Source organism: Hordeum vulgare, chromosome 5H, assembly GCF_904849725.1.
Source record: "Hordeum vulgare subsp. vulgare chromosome 5H, MorexV3_pseudomolecules_assembly, whole genome shotgun sequence".
In the NCBI taxonomy this organism is placed as follows: domain Eukaryota; kingdom Viridiplantae; phylum Streptophyta; class Magnoliopsida; order Poales; family Poaceae; genus Hordeum; species Hordeum vulgare.
The window spans coordinates 22,182,691-22,201,052 of NC_058522.1; the positions used below are offsets into that span (position 1 = coordinate 22,182,691).

An 18,362-nucleotide genomic window follows, 5' to 3' on the forward strand; every position below is an offset into this window, starting at 1 on the left:
CTTCTCTAAAACAGGTCTTCCAGACTAGCCTTGTAGGCTCCGTCTCGGAGCACCTCCGTTTTTCGACAGTCAAGACAGCACCCCATGTTTTTTTTACAAGCTCACATGATGAAAACAGCATCACATGCACAATTCTATATAATTTTTACACAAGTTACATATTATTTTATTTTATTTTGTACAAAAATTTCAGAAATGGCCCCCGGCCGTCTACCCCCTAGACGTCGATATCTGGGGGTAGCAACTGCTTCATTACCGTAAGCTGAATTTCTTCCCTGTCCATCGACATGCATCTATGAATATCGAAAATTATGCACTGACATCAATTTCCAAAGGTGCACAAATCCAGTTTAATTTGAGTGCAAGTCCAGTTTTATTCGAGTGCAAGTAGGTGGTATATACACGAGATGATATGTACTGTATAAGGTCGTACATATCAGTAGAGTAACTTGTGATGATACATCAGATACATAGAAGGAGGCAGGCATGCATGCATGCATATAATATAAGCATCTAGGCCGCCCGTTCGGTTCTTCATCCTTCATCCTTGCATTGTTTTGGAAGATGGGGGGGTCTGCGCACGGGTGTAATCAGGGTTGGCCACCTGCCGGTGGTCTACATCCGTAAACTGTGCGGCACCCACGGCCGGTGTAGGGTTTACCAGGCGGCGACGGGAAAACAGGATGGTTTGGGTCATTGCTACCACTACCGGTGCCTGGACCTGGACGGGGAACCATGGACGTTCGTTATTCAGCAGATCATCATAACTAGTTAATCAATTCAAGAACGTTTTAAAGGGAGAAGTAGTTAAGTATTGTGGACTGACCAATTACTACAGTGCCGGTGCCGTCGTGGCCACCGGCGGCAAGGCAGACGGAGCTGTTGATGATGACCGCCGTGACGACGACGAAGAGAGCGATCTGCAGGAGCACCGTGGGACGACGGCCAGCAGAAGCCATGCTGATGATTCGAGGCTGCTAGCTGATGATTGTTTGAGCGAGGGGTTGAGAACTATATATGTACGTCCTGTTGTGATGCTTGCTGGTCCAAGAAGGCCCGTGTGTATTTATAGACTACTCCTATATAATATAAGAGCTGATGCATATTTCCATCCAAAACAAGAAAACTGCTGCATATTTCGGCACCACCGAATTTCTACGGTTAGTCCAGAGGGCTGGTGACCAGTGAGTGGAGAGAGCTTGGCCGTGGCCGTGCACGGCGACCGGTGAGAGAGACATGCAATGGGTCGATCCACGACCCAACGCACGCACGCAGCGACGACTGACTAACGATTAGTCAATCCGGCCGCGCAGCAAGGGAAGATTCTCTCCTCCATTCTTCTCCTGTTAGTCAAAAGGGGACGTCGCTCTTGTAGTATGTGCAGCCTTTGCTTCCTTATCTGTACATTAAACGTTAAATTAGAGCTCCATAAGGGCATCGGCATTTCGAACGACGACCTTCAAACATCCTGCAGCCATATGAAGCGTGTTGTCCGGACCATGAAATTCATCTAATATGGTCATGTATTGATTTCTCCGGCGAACCGGAGAAAAATATAGAAAAGGTTTGCGACAGTCCGGACCTATACTTTGTATGATTCTGACCGCCCTGACCCATAAAACCCCCTCCCACCTCGAGCGCGCGCTTCCCTTCCGGCACCAGCTATTTGCATTCATGTCGTTGTAGAGCGATCGTTCTGTCAGAAATAAGCCGTCATATGTATATCACAAATGTATGTGCATGATAGTCAAACGTGCACAAACACTACATAACTCTACGCGTGCAAATACTTACTTTACCTAAAACAAGAATAAAACTAGAAAAAAATTGCAAGAAAATAAAGAGCAAGTAAATAAAAGTTTGAGGCTGTTTGGTAGAAAGTTTTTTGTGTAACGCAAGAAAAAAATTATTCATAGGCAATTGAATATAATATGATACATACTTATTATATGCAATAAGGGAGAGACATATGATAACACACTTTTCGTACCTAGGTCATATGCAATTATTACTGGACCTCTAGCAAGCATTCACAACTATTAAAAATCATTAAGATAACTCAATCATAACATTAAACAGCAAGTCATCTTTACTCGCATACGTGCACAACTTTTTTACTCGGATGTAAATTTCTATTACTCTCGCCACTCATAATAAACGAATCATAAATATATTGCAAATGAACGTCGAACAATTTGTATAGATAAATCATCTTGGGAATCTTGAACATTGGCGTGCCCTCGCACTGCGGCTACAAATTCTAGACACGATGCATTTTCTTTATGGAGCTCTAATTTAACGTGTAGTGTATAAATGAGGAAGCAGAGGCTGCACATACAAGAGCGACGTCCCCTTGTTGACTAGCCAGATAAAAATGGAGGAGAGAATCTTCCCACGCTGCACTCTGTTGGAACAAAAATAGAGCCGCCACATTACGGCGATCGCCGGGACAAGGAGGAACCCAGAGGAAGAAGACGCAGAAGTTTTCCGGGCACACAAACACCCTGCCGCACCGACGGCGATTTCTATTTTTCTCAAGCATACACTCGATCATCCCACCGATACAAGCTACGGACGAAGCAGGTTATATAGACGCGCGTCGTGACACGTCGCGCCACGCTCCGAACGTCCCCACTCACGCATCCCACGTCCCGCACTTCACGATCGCGCTCCCGACGCGCACGCACACGTACACGCACAACCAGGTCCTGCGCCCGACGCAGTCATTGACCGCAACCTGCGCCAACTAACACCAGCACGTGCACGCACACGCGCTGACTCTCACACACAGCCCTCGGGCACACACGCACACACCCGAGCCCGCCACGGGCCGGACCCGACGCGCCCAACGAACGCCCACACACGCGGCCGAGTCCGTCGTGGCTTATTGCCAACGCTCATCCCGTAAGTTACGGCTCGGAGGAGCCCCCGCCCGCCGAAGTCGTCGCCAAAGTCTGCCAGCAGCACCCGCTCCTCCGCCGGTGCCTTCCATGGCTTGGGGCAGTCGCGCTTGAAGTGGCCCCGCTGCCCGTAGTTGTAGCAGCGGCCGTGGCGCTTGCCTCTCCTTTCCGACGCCGTGCTGCTGGCCTTGTCGCCGTCGTGCAAGCCGCCGTCCCTCTCTCGCCGGCGCGCCGCCCATTGCACCTCAATGAGCATTAGGTGCCCGTCCACATGCTCACGTCAGCCTGCATGCGTCGTCGCGTCCGCTCCTCGAACGCTTTCAGGCGCCTAAGAGCCTTCTAGAATGCCATCTTCTCCACATCGTAGAACTGCTCGATGCCGGTCACCGCGGCGTACAGCCGGTCTGGCACGGTGTCGAGCAGCTTCTTCATCATGGTTGCACCGTCATGGGTCGCCCTGAGCCCCGCGTATCGTGATGTCATGCCGTAGACCCTTCCGGCGTACGCGTTGAGCTCGTCGCCGTCATCCATCCGAAGATGCTCGAACTCACTGCGCAGCGTCGCCAGCCGCGCAACCTTCAATTCGTTGGCGTCGACCAAACACACATTTAGGGAGTCCCACACCTCCTTCCTCGTGAGTTTCGGCGCCACCTGCATCAGCAGGTCCTCCGACAGCACCGTGAGCAGCATCGCCCTTGCCGTCTTGCACTTCCAGCATCCACCGTCGCACCTTCCGTCGGCGCCACCTTGATCGCCCAGGAGGTGTAGCTCGTCGGGTCAACAGTGTTATCTTCATTGACCCCGACGCACCGCCGCTACCGTACGAAACCAACGACATGGTCACTGAAAATCACCCCTTCACGAGGCTCTGATACCAAATGTTGAAACAAAAATGAAGCCACGACATTATGACGATCGCTAGAGACAAGAAGGAACGAAGAGGAGGGAGCACAGAAGTTTTCCGGACGCACAAACATCGTGCCGCACCAAAGGCGTTTTTTATTTTTCTTAAAGCACAGACTCGATCACCCCACCGACACAAGCTGCCGACGAAGCAGGTTATATAGACACGCGCCCTGACACACCGCGCCGCACTCCGAATTCCCCCCACTCACGCATCCCCTGGCCCGCGTTCCCGACGCGCACGCACAGTACACGCATGACCGGGTGCTGCGCCCAACGCGGTCACTGACCCGCAGCCTGCGCCAACTAACACCAGCGCGTGCGCGCACACGCGCTGACTCACACAAACACCCTTGAGCACGCACGCAGACACCCGAGCCCGCCACGACGCGTCCAGCGCGCACACACACGCGCGGCCGAGCCCGCCGTGGCTTATTGCCAACACAGTCCATGCTTTATTTTCATTTTTCTAGGGTCGACGCACTCCACGATTGCTACGCACGTTGTAGAGTTGTCACAAATCACAAATCCCTCGTCGATCCTCTGCACCTCCATCTCACAAATCAATCGTTCCTTCCTTTTATTCTCACGCCGGCGCAGTGAAACGCCATGCACATGCCACTCTCGCCGCGTCCTTCCTTGCTAGCTGGGTGCAACACACATCTATCAATCAATCAATCAATTCCAAATTATGTACTTATACATCAATTACTTACTTATACAGAGGACTCACGCCGAGCTCGACATGTTCCTCAAATTGTCTGAATGTCTGGAAATTAGCTATTACTAGTTAAATGCCCGTGCGTTGCCACGGCATACGAAATCTCTCCCTAATAATAAAGCAAATAGGGTTTCTGGTTGTCCGTCATTAATATTTTTCTCAAAGTTGACTTAAATTACCCACTGTGCCACCCAAAAATAAAGAAAAACGCTTTGATTTTTTTTTTCCAAAAGTCACGGCGTAGTACTTTATTCCAAGGAGATGTTACTATAGAAGCAGCAATGGACTAGCACGCTGTAGTGGTTGAGGCATTGCACTTTTAGCCACGCGAGCAGGGTTCGATCCCCCATCTTGCACATGATTCCGTTGTTCTTTTTTATTTTTTTCTTCTCTTATTCTGTTCTCTTCCTTCTTTATATTAATTCGGCGTTTCCAAATTTCAAATATGGTGAATTTTAAAGAAACGTTTGAGAAATTATAAAATGCATCAGAATTTAATTTTCTAAGGAAATTATAAAAGCTTCATGGATTCAAAATATATTTGTGTATTTGTAAAACTGTTTGAAATTACAAAAAAAAAATCACAATTTGAAAAATAAATAGTCGGGAAATAAAATCATGTTCTCGATTTTGAAAAAATGTTCATTTGTTCAAAATATATTCGGAAATCTACAAAAAGTGTCCATCAAATTTTACAAAATGTTTACAAAAAGTAAAAAAACACAAATTCTAAAATTTGTTCCCGCATTTTCAAAAAAGTTAAGCGATTCAAAACATGTTTGTTGAGTCAAAAAATGCTCATGAATTCAAAAACTTTTCATGCATTTCAGATGATGTTCGTACAAAAAACAAAAAGTCAAAAAATGATCGTACAGAAAATACATTTCAGAATATATACACATAACATATTCGGGAATCTGCAAAAAGTGTCCATCGAATTTTAGAAAATGTTCACAAAAAAGTAAAAAAACACAAATTTTAAAAAAAATTCCCCAATTTTTAAAAAAGTTATGTGATTCAAAACATGTTTATTGAGTCAAAAATGCTCATGAATTCAAAAACTTTTCTTGCATTTCAGAAAATGTTCGTACACAAAACAAATGTTGGTGATTTTCAAATAAAAATGTCAATCCAAAAACTGTTCACCGATTCAAAGCCTTTTATGTCTAGGATTTGATTAGATTTTCGAAAGTCTTTATATGTCTAGACATTGGAAGTAGCTCATGGTCGGTGAGATTTGTTTTAAAAAAAATTCTCTTACGCAGCATAATGACAAATGTGACATGCAGTAGCAAGCTCATAGCCCTTGGATTTAGTGCGTTGAATGCATTGTCATCACGTGAACATAGCGACCATCGTCCACGAGGGTGGGAGAGAAAGTTAAGTGGCAACATGATGAGTCACCATGTTAAAAACAGAGGATGCTCATATGTGAGGGTATTGTGTCAATCCTTAAAAAAATATTACGCTTATTTGGCTAGCGTATAATGTATATATTTCTCCCGTTGCAACGCACGGACATATTTGCTAGTATTATATAAAAAGATTACTTGATAAAATGATAGCATGTAATTTAGATATTTTGAATGCTCGTTTTTTTATTGGATATATTTTAGGAAGAGAACAATGTTAAAGGTAATTGAAAATCTATGAGCTCTGGAGATAGATGAAGGTAATCGAATCATATAGTGACAAAGCTCTGAAGATCGTGAAAGAAGTCATGCAGCAGAAGGAACTCGAGATCTATTATCTCAGGAACCATCTACAGGTGTATAAAAAAAGGTTACTGGGTGTTGGTATCGATGATTGTGAGATTGCACACGAGACAATAACAAAAAATATACCTTTGTCTAAAGGGAAAAATTAGATAAAGGAAAACAATCTAAATATTATACGTGAATTAAGGAGACAAAAAGCCGAAAGTATTTCCTGAAGCCAACGATGAGATTTTATTGGCACTTCCACGTATATATAAGGAATATCATGTACTTTTCTTTTACCCGTTGCAACACACGGGTTTACATATAACAGATATTATTTTTTCCCTCGCCAAAACATATTGCATCATAAAATCATATTATAAATATATAGCCAGAACATATGGAAAAATACAATAAATAAATCCATGGAGATGAACAAAAAAATCGATACAAAATATAGTTTGAGTACATGTGTGTAGAGATAAGTTCATTTTTATTATCTCCGCAAAGCCCCAGCAAAGTACACTAGTTCTCTGGTAACAGAAGCTCAAAATCCAGTTAAAATCTTGCGGAGTATACTTTAGTTTTAGTAAATTTTGTCTTTCTCTACATGTTGCTTGGATGCTTAGTTGGGAGTCATCCATTTCCAATGCTAGAATATGTTGCACACCTGAAGAAGCTGCTGGACTATTTTGCCTTCATGAATGACAAGATATCGACGGGTCTGATCAATTGCATCTTGCCACTCATAAAATTCAGCCGTGATCTCAAGATTTGTGACCTTCACAGTATTCCATGCTTTTGTGGTTGTAAAATGGGGTATGATGATTGTGGTGTAACCAATTTGCAGGATTACATAATATTGGTTGTAAGGAAGGCCATGTTCAAGCGGGAGGATGATGTCTGAATTGCTGCTACAAATGCTATTGTTGAGCTGATTGTAAAAGAGAACGAGTATAGGAAAAATGAAGCTAATCCTTTTCAAGACTCATCAAGTCAACCAAGGTCTAGCCAGCAACCTGAAATACATCGAGAGGTTGGTGTGGAACTCTTTCAAGAATTAAGTGGATTGCTTCGCAGATGTCTTTCGCAACAGGTATCACTTGCTTTACAGATATACTGTACCACCTATTTGTTGTATCCTTCATCTATAGCAATGCAGATATAGTTCCTCACATAGCTACATGAGACAACTTAGTTATTTTCAGATAACAGCAGCTCAGATCAGCTCCGTAAGAACCCATCATAACACACGTACTTAACAAAAACTAACAAAAACTAAGCTCCACTAAAAAATACTACATATGATCTTCATCACGAGACAACTAAACTTACAAATTGAAAGACACAATCATGCGTAATAGATACACTGATTTCTGCTATCTTTACTACATGGGTCGAGCTTTCTTTATATACATCTTGTGTCGGGGATCATTTGTAGAAAGCCCGCTTGCTAGCAAATCCCACCTCCTCTCAATAAATTCTCGAACAAACCCCATGTCAATCAACCCACCTATTATTTTCTCGCGAATGTCTACAATTATTAGAAATGTTGAAATTATTAGTATTTAAAATTTGCATGCACATATCAATAATAATCACAAGTGATTGACTTGTATTTGATTATATGTCAGAACTACCATCAAGTGCACGTGCTGAAGGATGATCCAGGTTAAATGCAAGGATGGTGTAACTTGAAGTTTCCAAATTTCCTATTGTCAAGATTAAAAAACTATTTAGCTCGACATAACAATACACTTTCTCAGAATATGCAATACATAAAGATGTACATGCATCGATTACCATATTTTCTATTCTTACGGAGCATAGTTGCAAGGACAATAGATTTATTGCCTTCAGTTGTTGACCACCTATATGAGTTTTGAATCAAGTTGCCACCCGAAATGCCAACAACTATAAGTTTGCACCTACAATATTGAATATTTAAAAATAGTAACTATACAAGGACTTCACGAATTAATTCTTATAATTCGGTACAAAAGAGTTGCAATTATGTATATTAACTACACATACCAAATATCCATGAAGGTGACCTCTCTGTACAATTCAGCAGATGGGTGTATCCCGATGAGTTGATAATCATCATATTGAACAACTATGCTAACTATGTCTGTATTAAATATCATTAGTCAAATTGATATACAAAGGTTATCTCTGTGTTGGTATTATATATGTTTGAATGCATACCTACGAATGTTTTGTTTGAAAACCTCATAACTTCATGGATGGACATCAAATGCTTTGGATATGTTGGAAATTCTAGTGAGAGTGACTCAACAAATGTCCTCGCACTGAAGGAGCACTCATATGTGTGGTTAATGAATCTACACGCCCGTTCTTCAAAGTTAGGCCGAATAATAACACCATGAATGATGTACTTACGATCCATGTGCAATGTTAAATCGAATCTATGCACTAAATCTTTTCCGGCAACTATAGCCTTGATTTTGGCACCCTTAGAATTGCATCAGAAAATGTTAGATGATGACAAACACATGTACAGTTCTATCCATCAGAATGAAGTGAAGGCTATCACCACTCTGATTAACAGGAAATTTGACATCTACCCTCACGCAAATGCTACATGTTCTGAATGTATCCGAAAAGGTGAGGTCATCAAAGTCTATGAATCTGTAACAAATAGATTAGATTAGATAACATTTTTTTTCATTTTCTTTTATATATGAGAAAGCGTGTTAAACTTACGTAGGCTCCACTGGTTTTTTTGTGAAGTTTGCAAATGTCCGTTGACATCTAAGATTAATTGGCGCCATCTTATACAATTTAAACAAATGTGTCACATATAAATTTGGAAGCAACACATTGGCAATGCGGAAAAACAAAACATACTAATCAACAAAAGTACAATACACATGCATAGTATATATAAACTTTGCAATCATTGCATATTTCTATTGCCTTGTATGATAATAATAAGTTAACATCTATCTTCATGTGAACCAATAAAGAAAAATCTAACAATTGCTGCGGAGCAAACACCATCTCAAGGGTACATTCTACTTACCTCAAGAGTACATATTTAGCTTGCACAACATGGGTACAATACCAATATACCATACACACATTTGAAATTTTCTTAGGGATGAAATAAACACTTTTTAGTGTTTGAGACACATTCAATCACAATTTTTTGGATGATAGTTTTAGGTCTGTTAGTACTTGGTATGAGTGATGTTATTCTCTTCATTAACTCCAGGGGAGCACATGATTTTCATCGATGTCGTCTCAAATACATGCTCACATCTGTATAGGTTGAAAGTTTGGCATGGTTTTATTTTAATAAAAGGGTTCTCTACTTTAATCTGCACCTTATATTCTCTTGTCATAAAAGAAAGTTTTGTTAGACGCCCCTCCAATTGATGAATGTGAAGCTAAATTTTATGTCCCGACACAAGCGTTGACCCATACGCCGCTGTTGTCTTACACGTCTCATCCTGCCTGGTTGAACTTGAGACAACAACAGGGACGACCAAAACTTAATGACACCAACAGTACTGAAAGGGAGGTATTGGTTGTCCAGGAAAAAATGATGTACTTAAGGGGCTTGGTATATGGAAATTCCCAACTGGAGTTGTTGAACCAGTAAAAAAATTTGATCTAGACTTGTAGAGATGTTATTCACAGATCTTTCTTTGGCACCTTCTCTCATTATAATCTTAAAGATCTTGATTCATGTAGGGGGAAGATATAAACATTGGAGTTGTAAGAGAAGTAAAAGAAGAGACAGGGGCTCTGTTTTGGCTACCGAATCCCAAGAAAATACCGAGGGTGGGCGAGAAACGCGGATACCGCGGTTACCGTAAAATTTCGAGGAAATACCGCTCGAATTTTTAAAACTAAATTTGAATTCAAACTTTTTTGGGTTAGGAATATATTAGTGCGGAGCTCAAGTAGTACACAAACAAGATGTTGGCGCAGTGGCTGCTTCTGCACCTCCTTCCACAACCTGTATGAGGTCGTAGGTTCGATTCTCCTAGTGTGTTTTTAAATTTTTATTGAAGAGTTAGTTAAGCAAAAAAGAATAAACAAACGAGAGATTTTCGAGTCTGAGACTCGAACTTGCAACCTACGGGCTGCGCAAGATCATACTTACCAGCAGAGCACCGCCACTTATATGCTTTAGTTGATTTCCTACCATTCTTAACCATACTCTCCTCATTCAAATTCAAAATTTTCAAAAAAATCGATTTTTTTTGCTCGGTAGGCAGCTTTCTCGTGGGGTAGCGAGAAACGTGAATACCGGGCGGTATCCGAATTTACCGCCCGGTAACCAAAACGCTGGACAGGGGTATGCATGTATTACATAGCATATAGGTAAACTGATCCTGACAGAATACTGCTATAGCTACTCATGCTCTTCTTTTTCTTCTTGGATTATGTATTAGGTTGATGCAGAATTCGTCGAGGTAGTTGCCTTCAGGTAACAACTGGAACTAATTGCCCTTTCTTTTCATTCCTCCATTTTTTAAAGATCCATAGTACAATCATGTTTTTTTTTGCAAAAGTCAATGTGATACCAACTTAGTAGGTAATATACATTTATGTGACAACTAGCTGCCTTCTGGTACAGCATGCAAGATATGTGCTTGAGATGATAAGGAGGTTACTGAGATCTGCTGACGCTAATCTCCATAACCTTGTGCTAGCAAGAATAATCTAGGAAAAAGTGAAAATGGAACATGTATTATCAGAGCAAACACTAAATGGAAATTAAGTAGTGAAACCTTCTTTTCTTTTGATCTATTTCAATGACTACATATTTTTTTGGCAAGAACCATATGAATAGCTTGAAGTGTGAACTAAATGTTGTCTCTCTCATGTGCCTATCTCTATCTACCAATGTGCAGGTAGAGCCACAAAGCTTATTTTGAAAAAGCGGATCTATTTTTTGTGTGCATGCTAAGGCCACTTTCCGTCGACATTACTAAACAAGAGTCGGAAATCGAGGATGCTCGGGTAATTTAGATCTGCATCAGCATCAAGTTGTTTAATGCCACTCTCAGAAAAGTAGACATTTTCTATTGGTTTACTTCGGTACCTTAACTACATGTGTGTGAATACTCTGTTGACACTCCGCTTCTCAACTGCAGTGGATGCCGGTGGAGGAATTTGCGGCACAACCATCCGTCCAAAAACATGAACTCGTGAAGTACATTCTCGAGGTCGGCCTGGCTAAGGTCGATAAGGAATACGCAAGATTTTCACCAACCAACATAAAATCAGCGTTCTCGGAGAAACAATCCTTGTTTTACATGAACAAGAGGGACATGAAGAAAGCCTCGGGATCCATCAGTACACAAAAAGATAACTGAGATTACAGTCAGAGTTACGAAATGGTCGGTGCACTCATACTCGGTTACTTTGTTGCTCGAAGGGTAGATGTTTTATATAGTAAACCTATTTTATCGACGGCGGCATGGTTTTGGTAAACGCATCAGACCTGAAATGGAGTAGAGCTGGACGACGAAAAACATCTTATTGTACACTCCACAGATTTACTCTGTTTTATGTTTAGTGTCATGTTTGGTATCAAACTTAACTTCCTTTCCACATACCATTGTACATGCATTTTCCTGGTGATGGTAACATGTTGGCCTTATTTATATTTTCACTGAAATGATTGCCTGGTAATGGTACATGTATGGTTGTACTCTATTATTTTTTTTCCGATGTCTCATTACTTTGTATTCAGTGTAAAAACCATGATAACCTGTGTTAGATGTGATCGCTGTTTCTGATCTCCGAAATCAACATTTGTTTGTTGTGAGTGAGAAAATGTTCATACTTTTTCATATTAATATTTTCTACTACCTCTATCCCATAATGTAAGATGTTTTTACAAGCTACATTATAGGATGCAGAAAGCCAGGGAGTATATTTTTGTTCCGTGTCAACGCACGAGCATTTAGCTAGATTAATGGCATATGTAATGAGCCGAATACATGACAGACAATATGTTGAATTCAGACATATCATCGTAATCATGACTATGACCTGTAAGGGATCAACAGCAGACTCTCCCCTCGATCTAGTTGTCTTTTTTGCAGGAAGGCATTTCCAAACACTGAAAATCACATCTGCCCATTAGCTTTACAAGAGTGTGGTAAATTGATAGTGGGGAGGTGTGATGGTTTACAATTAGCTCTTGTGGCCATAGGGAGCTTACTGCCACTTAAGGCGCAGAATATTACAGAGTGGAAACTATTTGACGCGCAACTTATTTCTGAGCTACACAACAATGAGAACCTAAGTCGCGTGGAGAAAATTCTGAATCTAAGCTACGAACAATATTATATACAGTCTAAGCAGGAGTACAGCATTGGTCTTCAAGAAGGGTCTTTCAAGCCAGAAGATGAAAAGGCAATTAATTCCATCTCTCCATATGAGGTTGATACTGAAGAAACAAGTATCTCAAATCATGGTAATTCCAGCTCTGCTTCCTCTCAAATCATGGTAATTCCAGCTCTGCTTCCATCTCTCCATAGACGCTGGAAGGGGAAAAGGTAAATGCCCGTGAAAATAACTTTCTGAAAATAGGTCCCTGTTATTGCTGTTATTTGATATGCTGCCTTGCTGATCAAATATTTAGATCTGAAGTGAGTGGTTCTGCATAGAACAATCTGCACTCACTCATAGTGCACTTATTAAATAAGGTGGCTAAGATAGTGTCAATCAGAAATAGAAAGAGTGCTATGAAAATAGTGACAGTGCTATTCAAAGTATAAACAAAATTTTTAGAGGGTTTATGTTTGCTCCTGTATCCGACCGTCGTGCAATCGTCGTCCTTGGTCGGAAGATGGTGGTTGAGGAGGGAGCTTAGGGGACCGACGGTGTAGATGCGTGGGTACTCGGCGCGGAGGGCGGTGAGAACATCGGCTTCAAGGTCGTCGAAGGTGTTGAGGATAAGCGCGCCGGCTTTGGTGCAGCCATTGGCCTGGCCCCCACGAGGCCGAAACGGAGGCCAAAGTCGTCCGGGTCGGTCGTCCGGACGAAGCTGCACACGTCTCCGAGGCTGATCGGCGGCATGCCCGGGATCCAGTCGATGAGCGTCCTACCCAGGTGTCCGTTCGTCAAGCTGCTCTCGTCTGCCAACATGGGTAATAAACGGTTTGACTCTTGTCAGTAAGTTGCTTGAAATTTTATTATAAATTATAGTATTGTATAAGGCATTGTTTGCAGGTGAAAGAGTTGTGTGGTAAAATTCACAGTTGTAAGAAACGGATTTGATGTTTCTTAATCGGATGACAAATAGTTGTAGCGCAATGAACTTCATAGCTGTTAGATTAATGTGTGCCAAGATTTGTGCACCTACAAGAAAAAAATGTGTTGCTTGAAGACGAGCTTCCATGCATGCCGTAGGTATTGCTGTTCTTAGAAAACAAAACGACCGGCTTTTAAGTTCTTGAAATTGAAAAAAAATCATGAATTTGCAGAAAAGTTCATGAATTTGAAAAGGTTCTTCAAATTGGAAAAAGTTCATGATTTTTTAAAAAAACATAACAAATTTAAAAAAAGTTCAACAATTTTGACAAAATGTTCACAAATTTGCAAAACAATGTAGATTTTGGAAAAAAATAACGAATTTGAATATATCCATGCATTTCAAAAAGTTTATGGATTTGACAAAAATTTGAAAATTTGAAAAAAATGTTCCTGATTTTAATAAAATCAAGAATTCAAAAAAGTTAGTGATATTTAGAGAAAGTTCACGCATTCAAAAATTATTCATGAATTCAAAAAATAGTCCGTGTATTTGTACAAGTTCACAAATTTAATAACAATTCACGCATTTGAAGAAAAGGTAGCAAAAAGAAACAAAAAATAAAAAATAAGAAATAAAAGAGAACCAGAGAGAAAAATAACGAATAGAGAAAAGAAAGAAAAACGTTTGGAAGCTTCCCAAAACTGGCAGAAAACTTCTAGAAGCTTTACAAGATTGGCTGGGAATCTGGGATGATTAAAAGAAGAAAAAAAAAAGATGAAGCGAATGCTTTACAAGCGACCATGAGTTGCGTGAATGAAGCAAAATTACGATTGCCAAAGACAGCAAGTTAGCGCTTAATTAAGCTGATCGCGCGACACTTTGACTTTAATAGGGTATGCGAGAATATCTTACATGCAGATGCACCTAGAACGAGATGATTGATGGTATTTTTAATGAAGACTCCCCTCTAACGCAAGGTCTTGACAAGTCAAAACGACCCTTCCACGGTGCATTGGGGAATGGGGACACCAACATAACATGATCACGTAATGTAAAGTGCATACATTGTTGAATTTTTTTTTATTAAACCAACTGCAAGTAAAGTGAATTTCAATTATTTTTGTCTGGCTATTTTTTATATGTGAAATTTGAGTTGCGTTATGCCTATATGTGTAATGAGTAAACTCTTTAAAAATGCTCATCATCTAGAGGTGAAAAATTGTAATCGCCTCTGGATTGAGTTGCGTGCGCTTGGAGTGGAAATGTGAGTAAAAAACCTTGTAGTATTTTTTTACCCGTGGTAACACACGGGTTTACATATAACAGAGATTAATTTTTTCTCTCGCCAAAACATATTGCAACGTAAAATTCATGTTATAAATATATAGCCACAACATATGGCAAAATACAATGAACAAATCCATGAAGTTGAACAAATAAATTTTGATAAAAAAATACAATTTGACAACAGGTGTGTAGAGACGAGTCCACTTTTATTATCTAGATTACTAACTCCCTACTTGAGGCACTTGAGAATTTGTCGTATATCATACGGAATGTTGTCTTCAACTTCATTCACATGATAGTCGAGCAAATATATCAAAAAATTCTTTCTCAGCTCATAACCATCCTGCATGAACAGTGTATCTCATTAGCATGCAATTATGCTTCATTTTTTTATTAATATGTGCTATAAGACACTCACCGTGTAAATTGGACGAACAAATTTGTTACCATACCATGAGAGCATAAAATGGAAAACAAAATAACGAGATTCATACCTCTAGATGAATACACTATCATTATTTTGGGAGTTAATGACAATGAATATAAAATGTGCATAGTGATTTTCATAGTAACTTGCCGGTCTAGGCTCGTTGGAACATCAATTGCTGATTTATATGGCCAGAAAAAAATATCGAACTTCCAACCTGGTTGTGCTAATTCGAGTGCATCATTCAGGTAGAATGAAATCCTTTGAAATTTTAGTGCATATCTCTCCGAGGATAAGGACGGAAAAAGAGGGTCCATAATAGATACTTGAGGGGCATGTTTGTTGATCGCGAACAAGATGTAGTGGCCAAGGAATCTATAAGGAAACAAAATCTACAAGCAACACTCATTAAGAATAAACATTTATCACGACAACCATATAAAATAGACTAAACTTACGAAATTGCATGAAGCAATGCTGCTAGCGCCTAAATATCTGGTTGTACCCGTGAATTGAGATCTCGTGCGGAAGCAAGAGAGGCCTCGGTCACAGTCGTCTGGATAAAAATGGTTAAGAAACATGATGGTGACAATGATAATATAATCTATGATTGGGGTAACTCGCAGAAAATTGTAGATCCATATAGCGCACCGGAGGATCTACCGCCAGTAAGGCCTTGTCACATGCAAGTATACATATAGCCATGTTGAAACAAACAATGTTCAATGGCTGGTTCCTGCAGAGTATACCTTGAATTCTTCTAAGACTTAATCCTATCGGATGGGGTTAGAGCTTCGCACCCACTCCTTCCTGCAGGTAACAATTAATAATTGTAACATTGTAATAGTTTATATTGAAACTTTATATTTCTTAGACATGCTGCTTACTCCAACGAATCAGCATCATCAATGGACATGATGTCATTGCATATTTTGTCAACTAAATCATGCAGGTCTATGCCCATGATGGGGGTCGGAAGGGGGCTTTTGTCTTCGGCTCCATCAGGTGAATCTTGCTGCTTACATTTTCAATCATCAAGGAGCTCAACATCAGAATCAGATATTTTTTCTTCATTTTTAGGCTCATAGTATATTGGACTTCCTTTTAACTTATTAAGTTCTGTCTCCAATAGTATGACAGCTAATTTTCGTCGGAATTCTTTCATGTCCTCCTGCATATAGCAATTAGAAATAATTCGTTAAAAAAACACGTGCATTTGAGATGAAATCTGATATTTAGAAAAAAGAGACACCTGAGTGAATTGATCTGACAAAAGTTCTCCTGTCCAATACTCCATAAAATTTAACATAAACAATCCACATGACGTGCTGCAATATTGAAATATTCATTTAGGCTTTCATCAACATATAAATAAAGTATTTAAACAAGTAATAATGTTCATTGTACATGTCTCCATGCATTGTCAAATGTATCTATTACCTCAATGTATTGGCTATAAAATAAGACCATATTTGTGTACAAAATTTATTATTCACAAGACTTGCTGTTCTGTCTATCATAAATTTATCTATAATTCAGTTCAAATATGAGATGTGTTCATCATACCCATCTGTTTGGAGTGGCTTTTGGAACTGTTCTACGACTGTCCAATTCATAATATCGAGGTCCTGCCACCTATCACCTCTCTTAAACTCCGGCATATCACATGCGATTTTTATATGCTTGTCAAGTCCTTGTATCTAATAAATGGAAAAAAGTTACCACGTATTAGGCAAATGAAATGTAATGTCTAGGGAAAGAAACACATAAAGTAGATATTTACCGTCATAGTGAGGTCACCTCGGTTCATGCCAATTCCAAGTGAGTCCAATACATGTATCTCTCGTTTCTTCGCATTGAGAACCGATAGATACCAGTGGTATTTTGTAATGTTAATTGGAAGGAATACCTAAAGCAATAAATATAATATAATATAACACATAACTACTCTCACGTAAAAAAAAGTGTTGCATCATTATATGTAAGTGTAGTGAGTTAAGACTGACCATGTCATGCTCCAGAAAAGTATTTACTCGTTTTACAATGTGACGGTGTGTTGCCGGGTCTATCTCATCTTTCTTTAGTAGGGAAGACACAAACGTGCTTGCAATGTGTACCTTTTCACCAACTCTATCTTGTAGATGCTCCTGGGCACTAATGCAATATATGTATGCATTTATTACCTATAGTTTCAAAGATAGAATACATTTAAATGTTAATACACTTACCGGGCGAAAATAGAATACATTTTTGTTAGTTTAAAAGAGTTTGTACGGTTTGACTTACATCATCGTGCAAAAACACATCATCGTGTGTAAGGCATCTCATCTGAGCATTTGTTAATAATGCATCATTGATGTGCACCAACTTAGTATTTGAATGTAATGGCATGATTGATTTAATAATTGAAATATCATGCGGGGTGCAAATATAATCTGTCATGGAATGACATGAAGCCAAATTAGTAGATCATAAAAAAGACCAATAGAATGAAAAGTTGATAATCACTGTAAAAGTAAGTACCTTGTGGTGTAATATTTATATTTGATCTTTTTGGTTTTTTTGATCTTTTTGGTTTTGTATGACCTGAGTTGGATATATCTATATGTTCTATAGTAATTGCTGAGTTTTTGTTCTCTTCCAATGACATATTCGTGGGGCTCTTACCGGTAGCTTCTTTTTTATGGTCCATAATATTCATATCTATCACCTTTGGGCTCTCGTTGGTAGGTTTATTTTGATGGTCATCAATATGCGTATCTATGACAGACACATCCTGCAAAAGTGAAATATATATATAGTATAATTTGAATAGGGTATGAATTTTTTTTCGGGCTACAATATCATAATTCATATGCAATTTACATGCATAAAAGAATAAAAAAACTGATAACAAATAAATTTGGTGGCCATGACATATTGTCTAAATACCTTGCTTAATATACTGTAATATATACTTCGGCATTGCAACAAAAAACAATTCTACAACCGAAACTACTGCACTTACGACATGCCCCTTTCTATTTTCAGGGTATAAATTATCGAGTGGTAGCTGAATTTTTATGATCCAGTCACGTATAGACATACAGTTAACTCCTATAGGCAAAAATTTCAGCTAAAATATTCTACTTGTCCCCCCCCCCCCGCTTTTCTGAACCCTGGTTCCTTTTGAGATATG

General features: G+C 39.7%; 1 protein-coding gene and 1 pseudogene across 1 annotated transcript; one reads left to right on the forward strand and one right to left on the reverse strand.

The window, feature by feature from the left end:
• Positions 1 to 590: 590 nt before the first annotated feature.
• LOC123396219 (protein WIR1A-like) lies at positions 591 to 1,053 on the reverse strand. The gene is made up of 2 exons (XM_045091240.1): positions 803 to 1,053; positions 591 to 721 (listed from the first exon to the last, which is right to left on the reverse strand). Exons 1-2 carry the CDS (start codon positions 957 to 959, stop codon positions 591 to 593), a joined length of 288 nt encoding a protein of 95 aa, XP_044947175.1. The 5' UTR covers positions 960 to 1,053.
• A 5,985-nt stretch (positions 1,054 to 7,038) lies between these two features.
• On the forward strand, positions 7,039 to 11,578 carry LOC123396220 (annotated as a pseudogene).
• Positions 11,579 to 18,362: the final 6,784 nt, after the last annotated feature.